This window comes from Hemicordylus capensis, chromosome 6 (assembly GCF_027244095.1).
Source record: "Hemicordylus capensis ecotype Gifberg chromosome 6, rHemCap1.1.pri, whole genome shotgun sequence".
Taxonomy (NCBI): domain Eukaryota; kingdom Metazoa; phylum Chordata; class Lepidosauria; order Squamata; family Cordylidae; genus Hemicordylus; species Hemicordylus capensis.
Genome location: NC_069662.1, coordinates 36,104,230 through 36,132,078, shown reverse-complemented (window position 1 = coordinate 36,132,078; position 27,849 = coordinate 36,104,230). Strand labels below are relative to the sequence as shown.

The 27,849-nt window shown below is 47.0% G+C and overlaps 1 protein-coding gene across 6 annotated transcripts; it reads left to right on the top strand.

The window, feature by feature from the left end:
- The first annotated feature begins 4 nt into the window (after positions 1-4).
- On the top strand, positions 5-27,849 carry MED25 (mediator complex subunit 25). 6 transcript variants are annotated; one of them, XM_053263051.1, is made up of 20 exons: positions 5-553; positions 1,821-1,966; positions 7,117-7,162; positions 8,419-8,543; positions 9,936-10,034; positions 11,979-12,099; positions 13,635-13,791; positions 15,379-15,509; positions 16,141-16,234; positions 16,388-16,587; positions 16,731-16,859; positions 16,957-17,042; positions 18,414-18,471; positions 21,846-21,953; positions 22,641-22,814; positions 23,990-24,091; positions 24,221-24,295; positions 25,705-25,878; positions 27,034-27,241; positions 27,607-27,849. In XM_053263051.1, exons 2-20 carry the CDS (start codon positions 1,830-1,832, stop codon positions 27,714-27,716), a joined length of 2,334 nt encoding a protein of 777 aa, XP_053119026.1. In that variant the 5' UTR covers positions 5-553; positions 1,821-1,829; the 3' UTR covers positions 27,717-27,849. The 6 variants fall into 6 exon arrangements, with proteins under 6 accessions (XP_053119026.1, XP_053119027.1, XP_053119028.1 ...); XM_053263052.1 differs by lacking the exon at positions 5-553 and adding an exon at positions 622-826; XM_053263053.1 differs by lacking the exon at positions 5-553 and adding an exon at positions 861-1,088.

Sequence of the window (27,849 nt, the reverse complement as noted above, 5' to 3'; positions counted from 1 at the left end):
GCGCATTCGGGTAGCAGTTTGTCTTATTTGTCACTTCCCCTTTATGTTTTCTAATACGCTACATAATCATTTTTCCACACCCCGTCGGATTTTCTTCTACTGTTTTTTTTTCTCCTGAGCATGCTCAGTCTCTCAGTTTGTAGTCAAGTCACTGCCTTTATCTTGAAGGGAAATCTATCAGAAACACTTTCCCTTGAATAACAAACTGCATAAACATAAACAGGCATTTCACCTTCTGATTCAACTACTGTAAACTTATAGTGCAGTATGTTGGATTTGTTTGGAACAATGTAATTCCATTTCTCCGGTTTTTCTTTAAGAAGGTGTGAAAATTCTATAGGAGTTGTGGGCTGAAAATAGAAAGTAGCTTCCTTGGACCATACTGCGCATGCTCCACTGCATTTGAGCATGCTCAGATGCACCGGAAAGAAGGGAGTGACAACTAAGAGAAAATGTTACCAAAGCGTGTGTACCTGGAGCGGATTAGAAGGAAATCACTTCCGGCCTAGGGAAAGCCAGCAAGCTAGGCAGAGGAGCTGGATGTCTGTGCCGGGTACGGGAACTGGTGATGGCCAAACAGAGGGGTGTGGCGGGGTGCGCAGGGGGAGGGGGAGGGAGAGGGATGGTGATGGCGCATGGGGGGGAGGGAGGAGCAGAGCCTGGGGTCTAGACTCAGGGGCGAAGCCGCTGGGCCCGGGGAGGTAGAGGCCACACACACCCACACCCCAGTGTTCTCCCTACGAAGTACATCCCGCCACCTTCGCGCTGCCCCTCCCAAGGCTCGCTTTTTCTTAAGGAAGCCAAAATTATTTATGGTGTGGAGAAAGTGAATGGAGGGCGTGGGGAGGGAGTTGGGTCTACAAAGATCCTCGTAGATATTCATGATTTTTATATGCCGCCCCGTTAAATCGTAGATCATATCGATGACGTCCGCAGGCGGCACCATAAAAACGACACAGCCCCTACTTCCAACTTCCTGAACTAGGGGTCAGCCATAGACACTAACGGGCAGTAGAATCAGGAGACACACAAGGAAGTACTGTTTCACACAATGCGTAAAGAACTTACAATAAGTATTGCCTGAAGAGGTGATGATGGAACTATTCATTGAGATAACTTTAAATGGGGACTTGACAACTTTGAAGAGGATAGGGCTCATCATATTCTTAAAAACAAAAAAAATATTCAGCCAGTTTAATGGCAGGGCAACGGAAGGAAGAAGAGGGAAGAAAAGTGAGAGACAAGGTGGAGGAGGAGGGAGACAGAAGGCAGTGCGAGAAGGTGGTTTGAGGCTGTGTGTGGCACCCAGCTGTGCATTGGAATCAAATCTGGCCCACCACCCAACTTGTGTTTGACACCCCTGGTTTAGTTCACTCTGATCATAGCTGTGTCTCCAGTGCTCAAATAACACCCCCCTTCGTATTGCTTGTCTAATATAGATTGAGATTCCCTTTCTATAGCAGTTCTGTATTTTGTACAGCATCTAATATTAAAAAATATTTATATACCACTTTCCAACAAACAAGTTCTAAAAGTGAATTACACAGTAAAAGATAAAAGTTCCCTGTCCAAAAAGGGCTCACCATCTAAACACACACACACACACACACACGAATTATCTACAACTACTACTGGGACAGATGTGGTGTTGGGCTGTATTGGGACAGTTGTTCTCCCCGTTAAATATGACCCACTTTTAAAAGGTGCTTCTTTCTCAGTTAGCAGGGATTACCTGATACTGAATTAATGTTGTTAATTTTTAGCCTTGCCTTTGTCATTAATTTGTACCTCATTGTTACATATTTTGACCCACCATTTAGCTGGAGGAGATGGTGGTTCCAACGCTGGACATGCCTGCTCAGCCCATGGGGATGGTGGCCGATGTGGTTTTTGTAATTGAGGGCACTGCCAATCTTGGGCCCTACTTTGAATCCTTGCGCAAACATTACCTTCTTCCAGCCATTGAGTGAGTGTTTACAGAGTCCTAAGATACAATATTTGTTTGTTTGTTTGTTATATTTGTTCACCACCCCAGACTTCCGTCTCTGAGTGGTTTACAGCTATATATATATATATATATATATATATATATATATATATATATAAAAATTTCTCTTGGGTGTGCCAGAGAAAATGCGTTCCGGCAGCCCAGCTGATTGGCTGGGCTGCGGAGATGCCTGATTGGCTGGAGCACCCAGGAGAAAGGACAACTGGCAGGCCTGGCCTGGCTGCGACAGGTGGTGCGAGGGGCAAGGAAGCGAGGCGAGGAGGACCGGCCGACGGGCGAGGAGGCAGCAGCGGTGGCGGGCCCCGATACTGCGGGTGGGGGGAGAGGTGGCCGGCTGCAAAGACTGGCACTTGGCCTGCTGGCGGCGGCGGCCGCAGTGGCGGCACTCGACCCGCTGGCGGCGGCCGCCGCGCTTGGCCGAGACGGGGGCGGGGAGAAAGAGAGGTAGCCGGCCCCAAAGAGTGCACAGATGCTCTGTGCGGGGTCGGCTTGTAAACAATTAAAACAAATTAAATCTTAAAACAATTTAAAACCACAGGTCTAGTTCAAAAGTTTGGGGGGAAATGTCTTTAAAGATTTTTTTTAAAGTTGTCAGAGAAAGGGAGACTCTTATTTCAGCAGGTAGCGCATTTCAGAGTCTCAGGGTGGCAACAGAGAAGGTCCATCCCTGTGTAGTCACCAGATGAGCTGGTGGCAACTACAGACAAACCTCTCAGGTATATCTCAATGGACAATGGGGCTCATAATACAGAAGACCTTCTCTTAAACACCCAGCCTAAATTGTGTAGGGCTTTGTAGATTATAACCAGCAGCTTGGGTTTCCCCCCAAAACATATTGGTAGCCAGTGTAGTTATTTTAATATAGGAGTAATATGATCTCTTCAAGATGACCCAGAGACCAATCTGACTGCCACATTCTGTACCAACTGCAGTTTCCGGACTACATACAAAGGCAGCCCCACATAGAGCGCACTGCAGTAGTCAAGTCTGGAGGTTACCAGAATATGTACCATTATCCTGAGGTCATTTCTCTTAAGAAACAGATGCAGCTGGCATATCAGCCGAAGCTGATAGAAAGCACCTCTGGCCACTGCCTCAGCCTGGGGCACCACAGAGAGGTTTACATCCAGAAGCATTCCCAGATCACGTACTTGTTCCTTCTGGGGAAGTGTTCTGGGGAAGTCTCCCAGAACTGGCAGATCGAAATTGCCTCCTGAGTTCTGACTCAGGAGGCACCCCGCACAGTGAGTGCCTCTGTCTTATTTGGATTCAGTCTCAGTTTATCTCTCATTCAGCCCATCACTGCCTCCAGGGAGGCATTTAGGGAGGTTATGCCTTCTCCTGATGATGTTGACATGGAGAAATATATTTGGGTGTCATCAGCATACTGACAACACCCGGCACCAATCTCCTGATGATCTCTCCCAGTGGTTTCATGTAGATGTTAAAAGGCACTGGAGCACATACGGAAGCCTGGGGGATACCATATACAAATACAGATCTTGAAGAACAACAGTCTCCAAGCAAAAGGTAGGAGTGGAACCACTGCAAAGCGGTGCCTCCCATCCCTAACCCCCTCAGACACCACAGAAGGAAACTATGGTCGATAGTATTGAAAGCCACTGAGAGATCCAAAAGGACCAACAAAGTCACAATCCTTTTGTCAATCCCTAATTGGAGAGAATCTGTCAAGCTGACCAAAGCTGTCTCCACCCCATAGCCTGCATGAAAACCAGTTTGAAATGGATCTAGATAATCAGTTTCCTCCAAAATTGCCTGGAGCTGGGAAGGCATCACCCTCTCAATTACTTTGCCCAGCCATGGAAGGTTGGAGACAGGCCTATACTTGGTTAACTCTGAGAGCACCTCTGTTAGTATTGCTGAAAGAAAGGAGAGGCTCATGGAATATGCTGTAGGGGAGGGGAATGCTGAGAAAGTGCTCCTATTTGGGAGGGGCCATGCAGTTATTAATTTTACCACTGCTAAGTACTGATTGCTGAACTGTGTTCTAACCTAAGGAAGTATTATAATAGAAAATAATCACCTGTTTCCAAGGACTTCTCTTCTAATGAGTGTTGTCCAATAAACAAGAATATTTAACTTGGAAAATCACAGCTTGAGAATAGCTTGGGAAATCATGGCCTGACTAAGCATGCCTGCTCAACCCTTGGAGATTCACTGAACAGTTGTGAGCAAGAATCTCTCTTAGCTTTTTCCCACATTTGTAAAATGAAATATTAATGACCCTGCTTCACAGTGTGGCTGTGTTGATTACTGAGAAGAGGAATGAAAGATGGTTTGTATACTAAAGATGATAGATAATAGTTAAGCATTTGCTCTTTATTTTAAAGGTGAATATACTGCTTTTCAATCTAAAAGGTCCCCACAGTGGCTTACAGTAAATTAAACAATGCAATAAAGACTATGTTGCTGGCATAGCTAAGAGAGAGGCTGTAATTAAGGCCACTGGCTGCTGTCCTTGGGTGGGCCTGCAGCGAGCTCAGGAGGGAGCCACCCCTTTAGGACTGCTGCCAGGCAGCACTAGATGGCATTATTGTCACTGGGAATGTGATGACATAACTGTCATTCTCATATGTATGTTTGTGTAAAGCAAATTATGTAAAGTAAAGGTCACAACAAATCATGTTGCTGTATCAAAAATAAAACAATAATTCTCCTTTCTGGGTAAGTGTGCATAGATTTCAGCCAGGCTAAAGCCCCGTGTACATTTATATGGGAGTAAATCCCACTGAACAGAGCAGGACCTTATTTTTGAGTAAACATGCATAGGGTCATGGTGTTAGATTACTCTCTTGTGCTTGCTTACTCAAAAATAAACTCCGTCAGTGAGAGACACTCACAAGTCAACAGGAACAGGGATCTTGAGAATAAAACAGATTCCCAAAAGCATTTTTGTCGGGTTGCAGATAAATAGCTATACATTTTTTAAAAATTACAAATTTCCCCATTCCAAATGATCATAATTCAGGAGAAAGTAAATGGACACATTTGCTGCTATATTAAGCCAGTACAAATAAACTGGGAGCAAAACACAACATGAGCTTTTCAGGTTTAGTGGCTGAGGAACTGGGCCAATTTGAGGTGACAAGGGAAGATGTTCTAAACTGTCTTGAAAAACTAAAAACTAGTTTTTAATTAGTTTTCAAATCGCCAGGCATCCACCCAAGAGTTTTGAAGGAACTCAAATGTGAAATTGCTGATGGCATCCACCCAAGAGTTTTGAAGGAACTCAAATGTGAAATTGCTGATCTAACAAAAATATATAATGTGTCCCTACAATCGAGCTCTGTACCAGAGGACTGGAAAGTAGCCAATGTGACTCCAGTTTTCAAAATGGGATCCGGGGTGATCCGGAAAATTACAGGCCCGTTAGCTTAGCTTTGGTGCTGAGTAAATTGATGGAAAGCATACTTAAGGACAAAATTGTTAACCATATAGAAGAAAAGGCCTTGTTGAAGGAGAACCAGCATGGCTTCTGCAAGGGAAAGTCTTGCCTCACTAACCATTTGGAATTCTTTGAGAGTGTCAACAGGCATGTGGATAAAGGTGATCTGGTTGACACAGTATACTTGGACTTCCAAAAGGCTTTTGATAAAGTTCCCCACCAAAGGCTCTTGAGTAAACTTAGCAGTCATGGATTAAGAGGACAGGTTCATGTGTGGATCGGTAACTGGCTGAAGGACAGGAAACAGAGAGTAGGAATAAATGGACCGTTTTCACAATAGAGGGGAAGAGGTAGGAAGTGGGGTCCTGCAGGAGTCGGTACTGGGACCAGTGCTCTTAAACTTGTTCATAAACTATCTAGAAGTTGGGGTGACCAGAGAAGTGTCCAAATTTGCAGGTGACACTCAGCTATTTAGAGTAGTGAAATCCACAACAGATTGTGAGGGGTTCCAAAAAGATCTCTACCAATTGGGTGAGCAAAATGGCAAATGCAGTTCAATGTAAGCAAGTGTAAAGTGAGGCACACTGTGGCAAAAAACACCAACTTCACATATATGCTGATGGGATCTGAGCTGTTGGTGAATGACCAGGAGAGAGATCTTGGGGTCATGGTGGACAGCTCATTGAAAGTGTCATCTCAGTGCACGGTGGCTGTGAAAAAGGATAATCCCATGCTAGGGATCATAAGGAAGGGGATTGAAAATAAAAATGCTAATATTATAATGCCTTTATACAAATCTGTGGTGTGGCCACATCTGGAGTACTGTGTACAGCTTTGATCACTGTATCTTAAGAAGGATATTGTAGAACGGGAAAAGGTGCAGAAGAGGGCATCCAAGATGATCAGAGGCCTGGAGCATCATCCTTATGAGGCTAGGCTTGGCTACAGCATCTGGGGCTCTTTACCTTTGAAAAGAGTCAACTAAGGGGAGACATGATCGAGGTGTATACAGTTATGCATGGTGGGGAGAGGGTGCACAGAGAGAATTTTTTCTCCCTCTCTCACAACACTAGAACCAGCGGTCACCCCATGAAACTGAAGGTTGGGAAATTTAGGACCAACAAGAGGAAGTACTTCTCCACACTGTGCATAATTAATCTCTGGAATTCCTTTCCATGGGATGTGGTGATGGCCACCACCGGCCTTAAAAGGGGCTTAGACTTGATTCATGGTGGACAGGTCTATCAGTGGCTACTAGTCGCTGTGGGCCATCTCCAGCCTCAAAGGCACGATGCCTCTCAATACCAGTTGCAGGGGAGCAACAGCAGGAGAGAGGGCATGTACATACCTCTTGCCTTTGGGCTCCCCAGAGGCATCTGGTGTGCCACTGTGTGAAACAGGATGCTAGACTAGATGGGCCTTGTGCCTGATCCAGCAGGGCTGTTCTTATGTTCTTAAGACAGCCTTGGTGTTTGCAGCTGATGCTCTCCTCTGATGACCAGACAAGTGATAAAATGTAGAATGTAATTAAACTGGAATAGCAATCATGGAAACTAAACCTGTGATTTCACTACCACTTTCTCAAGTAGGTAGTCAGTCACTCTCTTCCATGGATCTTTCTTGAGACGTCTCAGTGTGACAGCCCTCCTCTCCAGCCCCCCACTTTTGCCTGCCTGAGAGACTTTTATTTTTTTACTTCCAGGTACTTTAATGGTGGTCCCCCAGCTGAAACAGACTTCGGAGGAGATGTGAGTTTGGTATCACATATCTTTTGGTCTTGCTTATGAATTGAGAAGATTGGGTTCTGGAGAGCCCCTTTTTTTGAGTATGTCTCCTTGCATTCATAAGATTTCCTAGAATAGTTTGAGGAAATGAAGTTTTGCTATCTGTTGAGGAGGCTGGTTGACAATTTGAGAAATTTATATGTTATCCTAATTAAGTTGTCATTTTGGTTCCCAGGAACTCTCAAATTCATGGCTTGTTATAAATGAGGAGAGGGAAGCAACCAAGATTGCCTTAAGGAAGTTCATCCTATTCTTTACATGGTTTTCCATGCTATGATAGGTTATTATAGTTTAGATATCCTGATCCACAATAATTTGTCTACATCTAATATAAATCTTCTCAATATTAAACAGACACACCCCTTTAGTACAGGCCTTGACTAATTTTTTTGTTTTGACTCTAGGAGACAACTCCAAACTCTAGGAGCCAGACAATTGACACCTGACAAGATTAATTATGGTGGACAATAGACACTGGGGGTGGGGGGAGTAAAGGGGCTCCTCTTTATCTCCTTACTTAGAACAGAAACAGTGTGGGCTGGGACAAATGAAGCTTTTATTAAATAACTCCACCTCTGAATATCCTAATCTGGGTGTCACAGGCAAATTTCTAGGCACCTTGGCTCTCTGGTGCCTGGGATTTGTCAAGCCCTGCCTTACTATCCCAACTCTTAATTTTCAAACTGGCAGTTAAGCACTTATAGTTATTGTTGACACCAGATTATTCTTGATGACTATTGTCCCTTCACCCATTTGCATCATTATCTTCTGTCTTAGTTCTTCATTCTCCACAACTGTGATCTCTTACAGTAAACGTCTTCTGCTTAAAGCTTATGAAGGCCTGCTGGTTCTGAATAGATAGCTAGATTATAGACTAAGTTCCTATCTCTTAAAACAAGAGGTTCTGTTCCCTGCCTGGTGGAAAGGCTGCCCAAGCCTTCAGTTCTAGAAACTTTGGCAATGTTGTCATCACTTTATGTTTGCCTTTTTCAACCATCAGAATGAGCAATTTCTTCCCTTCTGAAGAATGGGTAGCTGACAGATCCTCTGGCTGCTGTGGTGGAAGCCAAAGCCCATGATTAAGAATATAATCGCAGCCAAGTACAATATAAGGGTCCCTTTTCATAAGAGTAATGGTTCCGGAAATATCTCTGCCCTTTGGCCCAGAGCCAGTCTGTCTCTAACCCACTTCTGCTTCCATCTCCCCCTCTCTCTTGCAGTATGGTGGTACCCAGTACAGCCTGGTGGTGTTCAATACGGTGGATTGTGCCCCCGAGTCATATGTGCAGTGCCATGCGCCAACTAGCAGTGCTTACGAATTCGTCATGTGGCTTGACAGCATTCAGTGAGTCTGGGAATGGAGATGTTCTGTATTCACGTGACTTAATTCTGCATTAGAGCATGTATTTCTATATATCAGCGGTTAGAACACCGTAAAGTCTGATATCTTAGTTGTGACTTGTTGGGGGTCAGGAAAGATTTCTCAGCAGATTTGAACAGCAAATGTTTTGTGGGGAGCTGGATGAAATGCTACATACATTACTGTCAATTTGTTATTGGTGGGGCTTTTAAAGTAACTTTTACTTTAACCAATGTGTTAGATTTAGCAGGACAAACTTCTTTGGATCAGCTCCGGTGAATAAAAAAGAGCTTGAATTAGATGTAGTTGGTAGAGATGTGCACGAATGGCGTGGGGTGGGTGGGGTGAGGAGTGGTTCCCTTAAAAAGCAAGTCCTTACCTGCTTCGCTGCTGCCCCACCACTTTTCCAGGCACAGCAATCGCTCTACCAAATGTGTGGCGGCCATGTGTGTGCTGACACCGTGCACAGGCTGCAGGGAACAGCACTGCAGCCACACGCGCGGCTTCTGTTAGAGCAAGTGCCATGCCTAGAAAAGCAGTGGAGCAGGTCAGGACCTGCTTACCATCTTTTTAAGGGAACCGCCCGTTCGGCACTTAAAGGAGGCACCGAACCGGTTCGTGCACATCCCTGTTTATTATTGAAAGTGGTATTTGAAGAGTTCTGAAGTAGATATTTGGGGAGTTGTGAAAAATAGCATGCATTGCTATATATTATGAATTTGAATGTATTATGTTCATGAGTTTTGGCTATGTTCTGAAAGCCATTCTTTATCTTTGGGTTTTTAATATATTCCATATAATAAAAGTATTTGGTTTTTTTAAAAAAGAAAAGAGTTTTGCTTCTTTTAAGAATGGGTTTTTTCCCCTTGTTTCCCCCATTTTAGGGCATCAGAGATTGCCTTTTTTAGAAATTACCTCTGACTTGCCATATCCATTGTGTATGTGATGTGCATGCTCTCATTTGGTCAGTTAAGTGTGAAGCTTTAGAGATTATGATGATGATGATGAGGTCAGATGCATTTAGAATCCTTCCATGAGGCAGGAGATGGACAGATTTTGCCTGGAAAATTTCCATGGGTTGATGTTCTTTATCTATATGGTGTCTGATCCTCAGGTTAGATTGGCCTGACAGAGCCCCTCCCCCCGCCACATTTCATCCCAGGTGTCTTCAGTTGAGTAGCTGAGCAGGGCAAGTCCTCTGCCAGAGTGTGCAGAGACCCATAACCAGTTGGAGTAGACAGTCCTGGGCAAGATGGACCAGTGGTCTGACACGGTTGTGTGGCAGCTTCACATATGCCTGTGTTCTGTTTTGAACTTGAGAATGAGACCTTTAGGATGAAGCACTGGTCTTATATACTGCTGTCTTCCTGATCTTAGGTTTGTGGGTGGTGGTGGCGAGAGCTGTAGTCTCATCTCAGAAGGACTCAGCACCGCTTTGCAACTCTTTGATGACTTCAAGAAAATGAGAGAACAAATGTAAGTGTGGTTTTCCAAAGGGTGAAGGTTGGCAGGAAGTCAGGATGCAATATGTGTGCAAGGGTTCCCATCTGTCGTTAATATTTGCAGATTATGATGTTATCATGTTAAAATTGTGAAAGGCTTTGTTTTTGTGTTTTGTGGTTTCTAAGGATTTGAAGTTATTTTCAGGAGGGGCAGAATGATTGTTAAAAGCAGGGTTGATAAAATGGATTTTTGTAAATAAAAAAATGGATTTTAAAAATTTAAATCAGATTTTTTTATTTAAATTGATTTTTTTAAAACAATCCATAGATAGTCAAATATACTATCATGGATATTAATCATAATTATATTTTATGAACATGTTAACAGCAGTATATGGATAACAGACCAGATCAGTCCTATTCTGCAGGTAGTGTACATGCAGCACACAAACACAGTTAAGCACTTGCTTCCCCCACCCACCCACCCCACCCAGTGCAAAGACAAAGAAGGTCAATGAATGAATTGAGGATTTGGGGGAATGGAGTAGATCTGAGCAAGGAGGAGTCTGGATATAAATGCACAGGATTGGGCGGGGCGGAAAATAGAACGTGAAACTAAAAGTGAACAGAACATATTCATGCAGTCCTGAGGAAACCTTTTTCTAGTGTATCCTCCGTTGTAGAAGAGAAATACCTATCATGCAGCAGGCCATAAAAGAGACTCGATTTGGGAATATTTTAATGACGTTCCCGTACCTGTGGCTAAGAAAGGCATGCATGCAAAATGCAAACAGTGCAACAGCAAACTGCAAGGCTTGGTTGTCCGAAAGAACCAACATTATGAGAAGTGTGTACCTACCTTCTAGATATGTATTAAGGTTATATTAGACAACAAGAATGTAGTATTATAGAAAACTGGCTTAACTCATGTAGAGCATCTGCGTGCTAGTACTTGATTGCTTCCCTCACCCCCTGCCACAGCCCCCCTCACCTCAGAGATCTCCTCACTCTCACCTAAGCCACACTCCTGCTCCTCATCCTCCATCCCTTTTCTCCATCCCCCTCACCCCTCTTGGTCGTGGCTGCAGCGTTGCTGGCACCTGTTGGCCAAGCTGCAGCCCCCTATCCCCAGATACCTCCCTACACTCACCCAAGCCCTGCTCCTGCTCCTCCCCACAGGAGCAGCAACAGCAGCTAGGGATGTGCACGGAACCGCGGATATGTGGTTTGCCGGCGGGGGTGCCACTTTAAGGGTGGGGGAGGGTGCACTCACCCCCCCCCACCGCTTGCCCCCGCTGCTTGCAGAATTTTCCCTGCTAGGAGTGAACCCACCCTCTGCCCAGTCACATCTGCACTACAGAGCATGGATCTGAGATACCAATATGGAGAGACCCACCAGAACATGCACCTTACAGGGTCCCCTTGGTTTCTCAATATGTGTTATTTGAGGGTCCACATTTTCTTAATGCTATCAGACGTTTCCGCAAACCTGGCCACTAGATCCACTAGCTTCATTTCTTGGTGAGGATATAAACATGAAGAAAGCCTGAAAATCAATAAAGGCAGTATGCCAGCTGTTCTCCTTTGTAGCTCTTGGGAATTGATAAGATCCGGCTGCTGCACCAAGCACGTTTTATACATTGACTGAATGAAATCTTTGACTTCCTGAACTGCTCACTGATTTGGGCTGCATTGTGACCTAGATTCCCCTGTGCTATAAAATCTTGATCCTACCTACTGAGACACCACTCCTGCAAGTAAATTGCTCATCCAGGAAACATTTAAAGGAACACAAGGGTTCTCTTGTTGATCTCTGACTTGCATCAGCCATAACCCTGTTTGCTATCATGAAGGGCAAACTTGTAACAATGCTATCCTTGGGGCTAAACTCTGCTCTGGACCAACACACATCATGCTTGAGCACATCGTTCCCCAGGCCTCACCTGTTGTATCTCTTTTCATGTTCTCCCTCAAACAGAGGCCCCACACACAAGGTCTGCATCCTTATTTGCAACTCCCCGCCCTACCTGCTTCCAGCTGTGGAAAGTACCACATACTCCGGCTATACAACAGAGAACCTAGTGCAGAAGATTGGTGAGGTGAGTGGAAGATGCTTGATAGTTTTTCCAGAATTATGGGTATAGGATAGTTCTTGACAAATTCTCTTGGGAACTAGAAGCCAGCCTGAAAATATAGGAGCTAGACAATGTACGCTTGACAAAACGGCTAGACTGATGGACATTTTGGAGTGAGTGTGTGTGTGTGTGTGTGTGTGTGTGTGTGTGTGTGTGTGTGTGTGTGTGAATGGGCGTCTATTTATCCCTTTTACAAGTAACGTATTTAGAACAGATGCAGAGCTGACTGGGGCGATTAAAGATTTTATTGAACCACTCTTCTTCTGCATATCCTAGTGTTAACCTAACCATGGTTAAATTTCTAGGTGCCATGGCTCTCTGGCATCTGGGATTTGTCAAGCCCTAGTATAGGATATGGTGGAGTTAAAGTTGTTGAGTCTTCCCATATATCTCCTAGGTTAGAGCAGAGGATGGCCTACGAGAGAGAGAGAGAAAGATCAGAATCTCAAGAAGGCATGGGGTGGGGCCTAATCATTTAGCACTGAAGATGACTTTGAGGTAGGAACTCACCCTTCTAGTCTTCCAGAGAGTTCAGTTTCCTAGTGGATGAGAGCAGGAGGTGTCTCGGAGAAGGACTCTTGTGTCCTCTGGGAATGGAAGGAATCTGAAGGGAGGGATTGTAGACAGGTAGTTAAGAAGCCATGGGGGGAAATTGTCTCTGTTTAGAATCCACCTATCTGTTTCAACACCTGTTCAAAAAGGGTGCCTCTTCTTTGCCCTAATAAGTCGGTACTAAACAAGAGGTCCAAGATCAAAATGCAGCCAACAGAAAATATATATTTTCTGGCCCTTGCTGTACAATAATATAGTAAAAATGTGTTTAAGGAGAATCAGAATTAAGTTATGAGAAGGATGGTGGTAATCTTTGCCCTCGAGCTTGTGCTCCCATGCAACCTTGTGGAGCCTCCTCCCATGTTTTTGGAAGAGCTTTGGTCAAAGCAGTGTGGAATAAAAGACTGGACAGTTGGGTTATCTGGCAAGGATGGATCCAGCTTTGTGGTTTAGAGCAGGGATTCTCAACCTTGGGTCCCCAGATGTTGTTGGACTTCAACTCCCATAATCCCCAACCAAAGGCCATTGGAGCTGGGGATTATGGGAGCTGAAGTCCAATAACATCTAGGGACACAAGGTTGAGAATCCCTGGTTTAGAGTGAATGGCAGTATACATCAGAGGGTGATTGGGGACAAGGAGGAGGAAAATTGAGACTCTGGCCTTCTGGGTTGTGTGTCAGTCTCCAAGCTGAAAGACCAATTGGAGCAAGAAAACTCCAGGGAGTGGTTAGGCCGGGGGTTCTCACATTTGGGTGCCCAAATGTTGTCGGGCTGCAACTCCCATTGTGGCTGAAGGAAGTTATAATCCAACAACATCTGGAGACCCAGGTGTGATAACCCCTGGCTATTTGGTGCCTTTGGAGGTCTCTCTTCCCTTGAAATCTTGGGATGAATATGGGGTGGGTGTGATGCCATCTCTGCTCATCCACACAACTTTGATTCTGTAGCGTGGGATCCACTTTTCCATCATCTCCCCACGGAAGCTGCCTGCCCTGCGCATTCTCTTTGAGAAGGCTGTGACGGCGGGCATGATGGAGGCCCAGCTCAAGGACTACAGCCAGGACCCCCGGCATATGATACTCATCCGTGGCATGGTGTTGCCAGGTAAGTAGCAGCTTGAGCCTGAGCAGCTGGCATTAAGAAGCATCATGCTAGGTGGCTACAACTCTCTGACCTGGGAGGAGATGGAAAGAGGAATGCAGGAAACTAACCTCCATCGAAGGGAGTGCTATTTCCACCCCACTCCTCAAACTTGCCTGGTGTGTTAAGCATTTATTGTTGGGGAACCTTTGAGTCACGAAAATATCTTGGAAATCAATTAATTGCAAGGTGGTCCAGCTCTCTAGGTTCATACTGTGGTCAGAGTGTAATTGGATGGCATCCAGAGGAAGTTAAGTCACAACTAAGTCCCGGTGAAATTAATGGGACTTTGCTTAGTCTTTTTTAAAAAAAATTAAAAACAAGTTTATAGCCCTTGTGAAGACAAAGATGTGTAAATAAGTGAGATCCTTCTAGGAGGTTGCCATGTTAGTCTGGTGGTGGTGGTGGGGAAATAACAAGATTATTGTGGCGCCTTAAAGTAACAAACTTATTGTAGTATATCCTGTGTGTTTTTGCGAGATCCTTGAAGCTAGAGTTCATTGCAACTTTTTCTTTGACCCAGTACAGTAATCTCTTGCCAACTGTGAGGGTTCTTTGCTCACAAAACCCTGCAGTTGGAAAAATCCCACCTGGCAAGATTAAGAAGTCTATGGGAATCAGGGGGTTGGGGAAACTGTGGTCGCGGATGCTTCTCAAAAATAAGGGGGGAAAGTTGAAGGCACCCAAGAAGAATGAGCAGATTGATCCTTGGAAAAAATTTGAAACCACCAAAAATCACTTAAGTTCAGCAAGAGTCACCACAAAGAATGAGCAGATTGAACCTCAGGAAATAGGAAGGGGAAATTTGGAACCACCAAACCGGCGCAGCGGGGAAATACTTGACTAACAAGCAGAAGATTGCCGGTTTGAATCCCTGCTAGTATGTTTCCCAGACTATGGGAAACACCTATATCAGGCAGCAGCTCTATAGAAAGATGCTGAAAGGCATCATCTCAGACTGTGTGGGAGGAGGCAGTGGTAAACCCCTCCTGTATTCTACAACAGGGCTCTATGGGTGCCAGGAGTTGAAATCAACTTGACGGCACACTTTACCTGTACTAACCCTAACCTCCACTTCTTTCTCTCTCACCTCTGCTCCTCTCTCTTTCTCTCCTCCGTCTCCATCTCTTTCCCGCTTCTCTCAACCCAAATTGTGCACTAACTCGCACGTATGCCAAGTAGGGAAGGCCGCCTACAAAAATCCACCCGCATATACTTTAAACAAATCCGCATTAGATAAATCTGTGGTTGGTGAGGGATGGCTGTGCCCTGACTTGCCTGGCTGGCAGTCTAGCCTCCTCCCCAATGCAAGTGCTCTGCGTGTGACTCTCGCCTTTTGTGGGCTCCCTGCACAAGCTCTGGTCTACACGGCAGACTTGCCTGTCTGGGATTGCGGTGGGGTGCCTAGCTAACAGACTGGCACAGCTGCTTCCGTCTGCTGCTAGCTGCGGAAGTTGACTGTAGCCCACAGCAGCTGGGCTGGTTCTTGTGGTTGTGCAGGAACTTCCAGCTGCTGACTGATATCGCCCCGGCTTTCTTCTCTCTCTGCAGTGGGCGGGGGAGCTGCTGCCAGCACCCTGCAGCCCAAGCAGGCCGTGCCCCAGCCGCAGCTCCCCACTGTGCCGCCTCAGCTTCCCGCTGCACCGCCTCAACCCCTGCCGCCGGTTTCCCAGCCCTACCAGGTATGTCCTTGGGTGAGGTTGAGGGTGAGGTCCTGCCTCCCCAGCCTACTGAGATACTGATTTATGTGCCGCTGGTCAACAGAAGCCCCCAAAGCGGTTAGCATAGCAGAATGAATGAGACGTTAGCTGGTTCCCTGTCCCCAAAGGGCTCGCAGTCTAAAACGAAAGCTAGAGAGACACCAGCTGCAGCCACTGGTGGGCTGGGGTTGAACTGGGCCAGTTGCTCTCGTCCTGCTAAGTATCAGAGAATCGCCACTTACATAGGGACATAGGAAGCTGCCATATACTGAGTCAGACCCTTGGACCATCTAGCTCAGTATTGTCTTCAGACTGGCAGCGGCTTCTCCAAGGTTGCAGGCAGGAATCTCTCTCAACCTTATCTTGGAGAAGCCAGGGAGGGAACTTGGAACCTTCTGCTCTTCCCAGAGCGGCTCCATCCCCTGAAGAATAGAATATCTTATAGTGCTCACATTCCTAGTCTCTCATTCATAGGCAACCAGGGCAGACCCTGCTTAGCTTAAGGGGACAAGTCATGCTTGCTCCCACAAGACCAGCTCTCCTCTCCACTTTAGAAACTGGCTCAAGATGTGTTATTAGCCCAACTCATCCCTTGCTCTGACCTCTGCTTTAGGTGACGCCGTCCACAACCCTCACTGCTGCCCAGGCAGCTGCCCAGTCTGCCGTGGAGGCTGCCAAGAACCAGAAAGCCAGCTTGAACAACCGCTGTGAGTCTCTCCCTCCCTGTTCCCCTGGACTGGGGTAGAAAGAGTTCTCTGTGAGATTAGAGTGGGGGGAGAGGAGGGCCAAGGGGTGCTAGAGACAGGTGGGGTTAAGGATGGTAGGTTCCGTGTCCTGAGTGCCCCCTTTCTTTTCCACAGTCGCCTCTTTGAACCCCATGCAGCCTACTTTCAGCCAAGCCCCTGCCCAGCCCCTCCCAGCGGGCTCCGTCCCAGCCCTGCCTCCAAAGCTCCCGGCCTCTTCTCAGTCCAGCCTGGTCTCCACGGTAACCACAGGCTCCAGTCTGCTGGTCCAACCCCCCGGGGTGCAGCCTCCGCCACAGCCTGGCGCCTCGGCCATGGTACGTGTGGGCCTTGATGTGTTGGGGGAACGTGTGTCACGAGCAGGACCGTTCTGCTGCGGGGGCTGTCGCGTCCCCCATCTAGACAGGTCTGACCCACCTGTGACTCTCTTGCCCGCCTCTGCTCTTCCTCTTACCCCCAGCCCAGCGGGGTGCCTCCCAGCAGCATGAGCATCGCCGTCGCCCAACCTGCACCGGCACAAATTGGAGCCAACCAGCAGTCGGTCACAAACAAGGTGATGGCGTGGAGTGGCGTGCTAGAGTGGCAAGAGGTGAGGGGTGAAGTGTGGAGGGAGGGGGGAGCTGGGAGCAGGGGGACATTTTCTCCTGGCATGCGTTGACTGGTCTGCCCCGTTCCTCTTTCCCCAGAAGCCCAAACCAGCTTCTGTGGATTCCAACACCAAGCTCACCCGTTCGCTGCCTTGCCAGGTGTACGTCAACCAAGGAGAGAACTTGTGAGTACCTTGGCTGTGTTGCCAGGGAGAGGGGAAGGCAGCTGGGGAGGTACCATTAGGTGTGTCCAAGGAACTTCTGAAGCCAAACTGGAATTCTGGAGGTATTGGTAGTAGGGGAGGAGAGCTGGACTAGTAGGAGCAAGCCTGGATGGCCCCTTGTGCTAAGATGGGTCTGCCCTGGTTTGCATTTGAATGGGTTACTGTATGTGAGTGCTGTCTGCTGAGAGAGATTCCCCTTAGGGGATGGGGCCATAGCTCAGTGGCAGAGCATCTGCTTTGCATGCAGATGGTCCCAGGTTCAATCCCTGCCCTCTCCATGTAGGGCTGAGAGAGGCTTCTGCAAACCAGCCCTTTAGATTGTGTGTAAGCAAACATGTACCTGTTAGTTCACCTGCAGCCTGAAGTGGTCCAGTCCATTGTACCACCTTAGATTTCATCATTTCAGTAGGAACCTAGGAAGCTTTCTTATACAGTGTCAGACCATTGGTCTATCTAGCTCAGAATTTCCCACACTGACTGGCAGCGACAAGATTTCAGGCAGGCGTCTTTCCCAGCTGCCCTACCTGGAGATGCCAAGGATTGATCCTGGGACCTTTTGCTTGCAAGCAGATGCTGTACCACTGAGTTACAGCCCCATCCCCTATGGAGACTATCTTACAGCAGAAAGTACTCACAAGTAGTCACCCATCCAAATGCACGCCAAGGTGAACCTTGCTTAGCAAAGGGGACCATTCATGCTTGCTACCACAAGTTTGGCTCTTTACAGGAAGTAAACCTCAAAGGTGCCAAAAAATAGTTTCATAAATGCCTTTAATCTGGGCTGCAGTGGCTAAATTGTGTTGAATTTGCCTTGGGCTTGCCTCTGAGGACAAGGTATTTTGTATAAAAGCATTAGGCACTATAACAAGGCTTGGCTTGTTTTCCAAATAATTTTTTCAGCAGGTTTTGGGGCTTACTTCCCCAGAGAATCCCACTGGGCCACTTCCTTTGTTGATGGTCAGTGCAATATAAATATCTTCCTCCTACTTCCAAGACTTCTTAATCTGGACTTGACTAATATCTGGATGTGTGGTTATCTCCACTGGTTGACGGATCCTGACTAAATTTCCTAAAGGAAGTCCTAGTGAGATTTAGTAACCCTTTAGAGTAGAGTAACTCCTGAATAGTTCCTGTTAATCTGGATGTCAGCCACTGTTTGAGGATTTCCCTGGTAGGTGTGTGTTTAATTGCTGATTGCTCTTTGGAGGCACATGTCAAGTGTTTTAATGGCTGCACATAAATGCATAGGCAATGAAAAAATCTAGATTAAATATAATGTGACACCCCAAATAGGAAACAGCAGCTGACTTGCTTCTCCTTGCCCTTTTCCAGGAAGGCTGAGCAGTGGCCCCAGAAGCTCATCATGCAGCTGATCCCCCAGCAGCTCCTGGTAAGGGAAGAGCTTGTAGCAGCCATGGGCAGAACCTGGCCTGATCCTGAACTGTGCAGCCCCTTAAGGGTCAGGCTGGGCTGGGTCTTTGAATGGGAAACTGGGCTTGCCAGCCATTGTGGGTGTCACTGTTGTGTTACCCAGCTGTAAAACAGGGTTTGTAACAACCTTGCCATGCAAGGTTATAAGGATATAGGCAACAGGGTGGGGTTAGACACTCACACCGCACTGAAGGGAATTATTGGAACATCTTGGAAGTTGCAGGCCTGCTGCTGATTTCTGTCATTTGCACAGAACTTCTGTTAGCATGTAGATGTCAGGATGCAGCTAGAAGGCAAGTATTTATTCTAGAAATCTTAGCTTTAAATGCTAAAAACGTCTGTGTGTGTAAAGTTAATATGTAATTTAAATATACAGTGGTCCCTCTACTTACGAAATTAATCCGTTCCAAATGCACATTTGTAAGTCGAAAAATTCGTAAGTCGAAAAGCGGTTTCCCGTAGGAATGCATTGGGAACGGATTAATGCGTTCCGGAGCCTAGAAAAAAGACCCAGACCCCCAGTAAGGCTTGCAAACTGCACAGGAACATTTCTTTTCAAGAATAAACAGGCAGTAAACAGGCAGGCAAGTCAAGGAAACCGCATGTAAAATTCGTAAGTCGAGGAAACCCCATCTAAAAATTTGTAAGTCGAGGAAACCCCGTCTAAAAATTTGTAAGTCGAAAAAACCGCATCTAAAACCGGATCTAAAACTGCCGTTTGTAACTCGAAAAATACTTATGTCGAGTAGTTTGTAAGTCGAGGGACCACTGTATACACATCCCCAAGTTTTTGGCATTTAATACATATGCATTTATGCATATACTTATGTTCTATGTGTGTGTTAGTGCAAGGTAAGATGTCAGTTCAGCTCAAGTTGTCAGAATTGAAAGTGCTGTTTCAGATTTAACGATGATGCTATTTAAAAAATATACATTTTCGCCTTTATGATCATATGGTTTTATACTCTGTTTGATAATGGTGTCCACAAAGTTGTAACATAAGAACAGCCCTGCTGGATCAGGCACAAGGCCCATCTAGTCCAGCATCCTGTTTCACACAGTGGCCCACCAGATGCCTCTGGGGAGCCCACAGGCAAGAGGTATGTGCATGCCCTCTCTCCTGTGGTTGCTCCCCTGCAACTGGTATTGAGAGGCATCGTGCCTCTGAGGCTGGAGATGGCCCACAGCCACCAGACTAGTAACCATTGATAGACCTGTCCACCATGAATCAGTCTAAGCCCCTTTTAAAGCCATCCAAGCTGGTGGCCATCACCACATCCCATGGCAAAGAATTCCATAGATTAATTATGTGCTGTGTGAAAAAGGACTTCCTCTTGTTGGTTCTAAATTTCCCAACCTTCAGTTTCATGGGATGACCCCTGGTTCTAGTGTGTTGTGTGTGTGTGTGAGAGAGAGAGAGAGAAATTTCTCTCTGTCCACCCTCTCCACCCCATGCATAATTTTATACACCTCGATCATGTCTTCCCTTAGTTGCCTCTTTTCAAGGTAAAGAGCCCCAGATGCTGTAGCCTAGCCTCATAAGGAAGGTGCTCCAGGTCCCTGATCATCTTGGTTGCCCTCTTCTGCACCTTTTCCAGTTCTACAATATCCTTCTTAAGATTATAATATGATATTATAATATATAATAATATATATTATATATATATATATATATATATATTATATACATATTATTTATACACACACACACACATTATGTATGTATATTGCATTATAATATTAGCATTTTTATTTTCAACCCCCTTCCTAATGATTCCTAGTATGGAATTAGCCGTTTTCACAGCTGCCACGCACTGAGATGACGCTTTCAATGAGCTGTCCACCACAACCCCAAGATACTTCTCCTGGTCAGTCACAGACAGCTCAGATCCCATCAGCATATATGTGAAGTTGGTGTTTTTTGCCCCAAAGTGCATCACTTTACACTTACTTACATTGAACCGCATTTGTCATTTTGCTTGCCCACTCACCCAGTTTGGAGAGATCTGTTTGGAGCTCCTCACAATCCATTGTGGGTTTCAGTACCCTAAATAGTTTAGTGTCACCTGCAAATTTGGCCACTTCTCTGGTCACCCCAACTTCTAGATCATTTATGAACAAGTTTAAGAGCACTGGTCCCAGTACCAATCCCTGGGAGACCCCACTTCCTACCTCCCTCCATTATGAAAACGGTCCATTTATTCCTACTCTCTTTTTCCTGTCCTTCAACCAGTTACTGATCCACACATGAACCTGTCCTCTTATTCCATGACTGCTAAGCTTACTCAAGAGCCTTTGGTGGGGAACTTTATCAAAAGATTTTTGGAAGTCCAAGTAGATTGAGTGTAATACAGTAGTGGCCCATTACCTAAAATGTTCACTGATATCCATGATAGACTTAAATGTGTTACTGTGAAATATTTTTAATACATTAAAGCGATTGTTGTTTATATATGTTGGAAGAAACAATGAACATTTCCAAACTGTGGTATAACAAGTGCAAGGTGTAATTTAGGCAAAATTTCCTTTTGGATTTCGGCCAGCTGAAAAAATTCAGGAGTCATACAGTGGGCACTTGACAAAATTGCTGGATTCAGTGATGGAGATTGTGGAAAGAGAGGGCAAATAGGTTTCTCTTTGTCCCCTTTGGAAGTAACATACTTGTCAGGTTACTTACAAACAGGGCTGCCTGGGACGAAGAAAGGTATTATTAAATAACTTTACCTCTGAATGTCCTAGTCTAAGTGATGCTCTATGGCTCCCTGGTGCCTAGGATTTGTCAAGCCCTGGCATACAGGATATTGATGTTATCAGTGTATTGATTATATGAAACAAATAATCGATCAGTTAACTAATTAGTCGTTATCGGTCTCTGTTGGTCTAGCTGCCAGTATGTTGTTGCTACACTTGCACAGTGCATGTCATGCAACATTATTCTATAAGCAACTGAAAGCAGCAGCTTTGCAACCATTCTTGCAGTTCTACTTGATTAACCTTAGAATTGTTTCAGGTGCAGATAGGTTAATGTACCTTTGTGGGATTAGCATACCATTGGTTTCTGGTCAGGGGTACACACCACTGTTCCCTCTAAGGCATACGCACATGCACGCACTCACAAGTTTTCTGATGTCCACTCAGTTAATTTTAGATCCTGCTCAGGTTGAATCAGGAAGGCCCCATTCTGAATGCAGGTGCGCACACAGTGCCTTGATACTCCCACCCAGAACAAAACTCATTCCGCACAGAGATGAGAAAAAATTAGAGGGACCACTGGTGCACACCAAACTCAGGCTCCTGATGGGTTAACTCCTGACCTCTGTTTCTCCCCTGCAGACCACTCTGGGCCATCTCTTCCGCAACTCGCGCATGGTACAGTTCCACTTCACCAACAAGGACCTGGAATCGCTCAAGGGGCTCTACCGCATCATGGGGAATGGATTTGTAAGGCACTACAGAGTTGGAAAGGCTGGGCAAAGTTTGGGGTGGCCTGGGTGACTTGGGAAAGGCAGAATTAGTTATGAACGTTGGGTGTCTGTCAGGTGTGTAGTCATCACTGAACTGGGGGGGACATATGTCCCCCAGCTTTCAGTGTCCAGGGGCCACCTTGGGGCCTCCTCCCAGCCCCCAGGGCCCCCAGCTCACCAACTCAGACAGGGTGATGGGCGGTGCCTCTGTGCTCTGATGCCAGCCACACCCCCTGCATTGTCATGCTGCTGGTGTGACCAGCACAGAGCTAGTGCCAAGTGTGTTGCTCGGCCCCATACGGGTAGGCACCACTGCTTAGCGAAGGCAGGCAGTAACCAGGACCCACCCTCGTGTCTTGCCTCATGGCCACTGCCAACCTTCCTATGCCCCTGATGTCCATATTTGGTGGCGGATGGATTTTAACCTTGAGTATGTTTTTGCTTGAGAGCAGTTTCCTGCTGATGGGATGGAGCTTTGCGGTTGTGTCTGGTGAATTTTTTCCATGGGTAGAACCTCCCCCTAAAGCAGGGCTTCTTGCTCACGGGGTAGCAGAGCCTTAATGTTGTGAACTGGGCTCCTTTACCCTTGCTTGGGGATTGGGGGAGCTTCTTAGACCCCGTTGGAGCAGATTTTTTAGCAGATGCATCCTTCTTGTCATATGAGCAGGCGGGCTGCGTGCACTTTCCTCACACGACACCCTGTGAGGTGCGGGTGCTGATGCTGCTATATTCCTCCAAGAAGAAGATCTTCATGGGGCTCATTCCCTACGACCAGAGTGGCTTTGTCAATGGGATTCGGCAGGTCATCACAAACCACAAGCAAGTCCAGCAACAAAAGGTAGGTAGCTGCTCCTCTAAAGCCCTGCTGCCTTGCTTATTCTCTGCACCCTTGAAGATACATTTGGGGTGGGGGAAGAGACCCGTGTTATTTGTCATGGGGATTCCCAGATGCTGTTGACTACAACTCCCATCATCCACAGGCAAAGGCCATTGCAGCTGAGGATGATGGGAGTTGCAGTCAACTTCTGGGAATCCCCATTACAGACAACACTGGTCGGAATCAGTCTTCAGAATCAATCTTCCCTGTTCCTGTAATGGTGTCTGCATGTTTGAGTCTGACAGATGACAAAACTTGTCATCCTGTTACAAAACTTAAGATCCTGTAATAGTTTAAAATAGCTTTAAGGAAAGCTATTCAACGTGAAAATGAATCTTTGCACCCCACCTTTCCAGCCTATAGGTTTCCATGGTAGCTAACACCACACAAAATATTCCAATTAAAATCAGAAGATATCCAGTAAGGGGGTAAGAAAAATGCAGCAATTGTATACATTAAAGACCACTTCCAAAACACAAACCACCAACCACATGACATATGGGGCACATAAGGGAGACCAGGAACTGGGCCATAACTTTTTATAGAGGGGAAAAGTCTGCTGATGAACTGGAGTTCTCAGTTCGTGATGCCAGGGACATCTCTGGGTTATCCTTTCCCACCAGCTCCAAGCAGGACAGAAACTGAAAATAGTTCTGTGGTGGACCAGCTTGTGTCTACGCTTAGAGAATTGTGCTTTGCTTTTAGTTCCTGATATAAACTTTTTTTAAAAATTGGATGTATGTGCCAGCTCACGAGTTGGCTCTTGGATGAGTCTGGTGTCAGGGGCTGTCCACACTGGGTCATTGCCCAGGGCCTTCAGAAGGCCCAGAGCTGTTGCCTGAGACCACCTCTATGCCTGCCAGCTCCATGTGATGATGGCGATGCAGTGACTCTCTCAGGGTCGACTCAGGTCACAGGGGGCCCATGGAGGGCAATTTGTCAAGAGTTCTCAGGAGCCTAGAACTCCTGGGATTTCCCTGTTGTTCTCTAAAAGCTTTCAGTGATGGAAAAAGTGTAGGCTGTTCTGCCATAAGCTGTTCCAGCAAGCCCCAAGGTGATAACTACTTCTGGCCTGAAACCCTTCTCCTGATCCCTCCCCGTGTGCTTATTTCTCTCGTCTCTCCCTCTCTTCACAGCAGATGGGAGGGTCTCAGCCCCTGGGGTCCTCATCCAGCACTCAGCCCTTCCTGACAAAGCAGCCTGGCACGTTGCCAGTGGCACAGGGGGTCCAGCAGCAGGTAAGAAGTGGGCCAAGATGAGACTCTCCAATGTCGTGGGGTGGGGAGCCGCTGGATAAGGAAGGGGGCAACTCTGGCCTTGAGAGCCCTGCCCAGCCCTGATCTCCCCCGTCCCATGTTTTCCTGCAGATGGGTGGACAACAGGTGAGCCCTGTTATGCCTCAAGTGGGGATCATGGAAGAGCAGCAACGGCAACAGGGCCTGGTGAGTCTCCTGCGGGGGATAAAGCTGGGGAAGAGGGCTGCATTTGTCGAGAGGGGTGGGTGGACTCATTCCATCCCTTGGAGCCCACTGTTTACATAAAAACACAAGAAGAGTTTTGCTGGATTAGGCCAAAGGCCTATCTAGTCCGGCATCCTCTTTCTCACGGTGACCCATCAGATAGGGATGTGCCCAAAGCACGGTTCAAGCACTTTTAGGGAAATCAGAAAGGGAATTTTAAAGAAAAGGAGAGCAGGTGCTGACTTGCTCTCCACTGCCCCTTCCAGCTTCTTGCTGGGGTGGTGTGCATCCTCCAAAGCCCCACATGCTCTCACAACACACATGCCGTCAGCATGCACATGGTGTCCACAGCACCCTGCTGATCACACAAATAGTGCAGCCTCCATGTGCGTTGTGAGAGCATGTGGGGCTTTGGGGGATGCACCCCACCTCAGCAAGAGGCTGGAAGGGTGGCAGAGAGCAAGTAAGCTCTCCTGCTCCTCAAAATTCCCTTTCTGATTTTCCTAAAAGTGCTCGAACTGCACTTCAGACCATGGTTCGGGCACATGCCTACCATCAGATGCCTCTGGGAAGCCCACAACCAGGAGATGAAGAGGTTCCTCCTCCTCCTCCTCCTGCTAGAGCCCTACAAGTGGTATACAGAGTTATATATCCTGTCTCTGAACTTGGAGGTAGCTTATAGCCATCAAGACTTGTAGCCATTGATGGATTTTCTCTCTCTCCATGAATTTGTCTAGGCCCCTCCTAAAGCCTTCCAAGCTGGTGGCCATCACCACATCCTGTGGCAGAGAATTTCATAGATTAACTATGTGTTGTGTGGAAAAGTGCTTCCTTTTGTCAGTCCTAAGCTTCCTGGCTTGGTACAACTCTGCTTAATTGGCCCCATGCAGTTGAGACCTAGATCCTGAAGGGAGATGAAGATTCAGGGCATTCATGCAATAGCCCAGTTTCATTGGTCTGACCTTTCTCTGCTGGTGTCTGCATGACTCTAATCGTATTGGGGCTGGGTTCTTCTGTGCCCTGTTCTCCATTTTCTAATGCTTTCAAGTGCAGTTGCAAAATAAAGAGTGAGTTAGCATTACAGTTCTTGGAACCACTGATTCCTTTTGCCTGAAAATAAAGGAAGTTTCTCTTCTGTTTGAACCCGTCTCTCCCTCACCAAGGGCCATGTGAAAAGCCACCGCGCAGGTCCTGCAAATACACACACCGCTACCCAGGAGAGCCAGTGGCAGGCTCTTGTCTGGAGCACAGCCGAACCGTTGGCGACTGTGGCTCCGCCTTTGTGGGTTGGCCTCTGCATCGCCTTTGCACGTGTCTCCCCCATTTTAGCAGGGTTTGAACTCCAGAAAGGTTTATGGTTTTTGTGTCTCCCCACCCCCACTTTTCCTCAGTTGCAACTCCGAGTGCAGCAACCACAGCCAGCTGCCCCACCTACCAGCCAGCCCCCACAATCACAAGGCCCCCAACAGGCTGGACCACAGGCCACCCAAGGGGGCGCCATGCTTAGACCCCAGAACCCTGGAGCCAACCCTCAGCTCCGCAGCCTCCTTCTGAGCCAGCAGCCGGTGAGTGCACTTTCCCTGTCCTGTTCACCTAGGCCTTGCCTTCTTGGTTTTCTCCTCCATTTGGTTCAGGAACTGTCTCTTACTGGAAACGTGCAAGGATTGCCCACAAGTAAGGGGACCATAGGAACATAGTAAGCTGCTTCATACTGAGTCAGGCCATCTAGCTCAGCAGCTCTGCAAGGTTTTGGGTAGGAGTTTCTGCCAGCCCTTCCTGGAGATGCCAGGGAGTGAACCTGGGACCTTCTGTATGCAAAGCAGATGCTCAACCACGGAAGCTACGGCCCCAACCCCTCAAGGGAATATCTTACAGCAGACAACACTCGCATGTAGTCACCTATCCAAATGCAAATCAAGACTAACTCTGCTTAGCAACGGGGACAATTCATGCTTGCTACCACAAGACCAGCTCTCCTCCACCTTGTCCTGGAGTAGGAGATTATTCCACTTCGCCTTGCAGAGCAAAGGATGTCCCCTGATCCTCTCTCCCCTGAGAAGCAGGAGGCTCTCAGAAAGTAGTGACTTCTTCTCTCAGTGAAGAAGGGTGTCCTGGAGAGGGCAGCTCCTCCCATTTACTCCAGAGACAAGCCTATGGAAATGAAGTTATCTCTTCTGGCAGAGGAGTTGACGTACCGCCTCCCTATCAGAGTTTCTGTCCCATTTCATCAGGGCAAATTGAGAGCTCTAGTAAAATTAACAAGGCCCCCTACACTGATCCTTTGATCTTATTTAGATTCCATCCTTCTCCACAATAAATCCTTCTCTCAGCCAGCTAAAGAAGGGAGGGAACTAGAATCCAAGATCTCCAGAGGCCTGGAGGTGTGTTGACAACACCATTCAAGTTAGCCATACAGGTGGAGAGGGTGGAAACCTGTATCCACAGGGAGCAAGAAGAAAAAGGTACTCCACTTTGGTTGGTCACCCTAGGCACTTTCACTCAGGAGTCGAATAGCAATAGGGATGCACATCTTTTTTCAGCTAAAGAATATTCTGAAATTGGGATGTTGGGGGCCTGAGATTCCTTCACTGGAAGGAGTGAACCATTGTTATTGTTGTGTCTCTGATGGGTTGTTTCTGTTTTGAGGCTCCATCAAGAAGGAACATCCACCATTAGATTCAACATGATGATCAGCATGACTTTCCCTCTCTTCTGCACAGCCCCAGCCCGGAGTTCCTCAGTCCCAGCAGCCCCTCCACCACCTCCAGCAAGGTTCTCCAGGCATGTTAGCACACCAGCCCATGGGACAGGCCCTGGGGCATCAGCCTCCTGGACAGCAGCAGCTCCAACTAGCAGGACAGCCCCTCATGCACCAAGCCCCTGGGCAGCAGTGGCCAGGACAGATGGCACCGCGGGCACCCTTGCCAGGTACAGTGTGGTCGTGTGCATGTGCTACATCTGCTTCCACCCCAGAAGCAGCTGCATCTAGGAATTAAGGGAGAGATGTCAAAGCTGCCCAGCCCACAGATTATTTATAACTTATTATTTACATTTTATATCCCGCTCTTCCTCCAAGGAGCCCAGAGTGGTGTACTACATACTTAAGTGCCTCACAACAACTCTGTGAAGTAGATTAGGCTGAGAGAGAAGTGACTGGCCCAGAGTCACCCAGCAAGTCTCATGGCTGAATGGGGATTTGAACTCGGGGCTCCCCAGTCCTAGTCCAGCACTCTTAACCACTGACCCACTCTTCCCTTCCTACCTGCTATGTCCCTCCTTGTGTCCCTCCCCAGGTCCAATGCTGATGAATCCTGGTCCCCGGGGTCCTGTAGCCCAGACAGGCCTGCAGCAGGTTCCAGCTGCCAGCATCATGGAAGACGACATCCTCCGCGACCTCATCTGATGGCAGAGAATCACCCACCGCTGAGGTGGTGTCTGTACTAGGGAAGAGTGCTTCACCTCTGGGAAATGGCACTTTCCCCCCTTCTGTGTAATATTTTCCCCACTTGTTAATGAATATTATGCTTGTCCCTTCA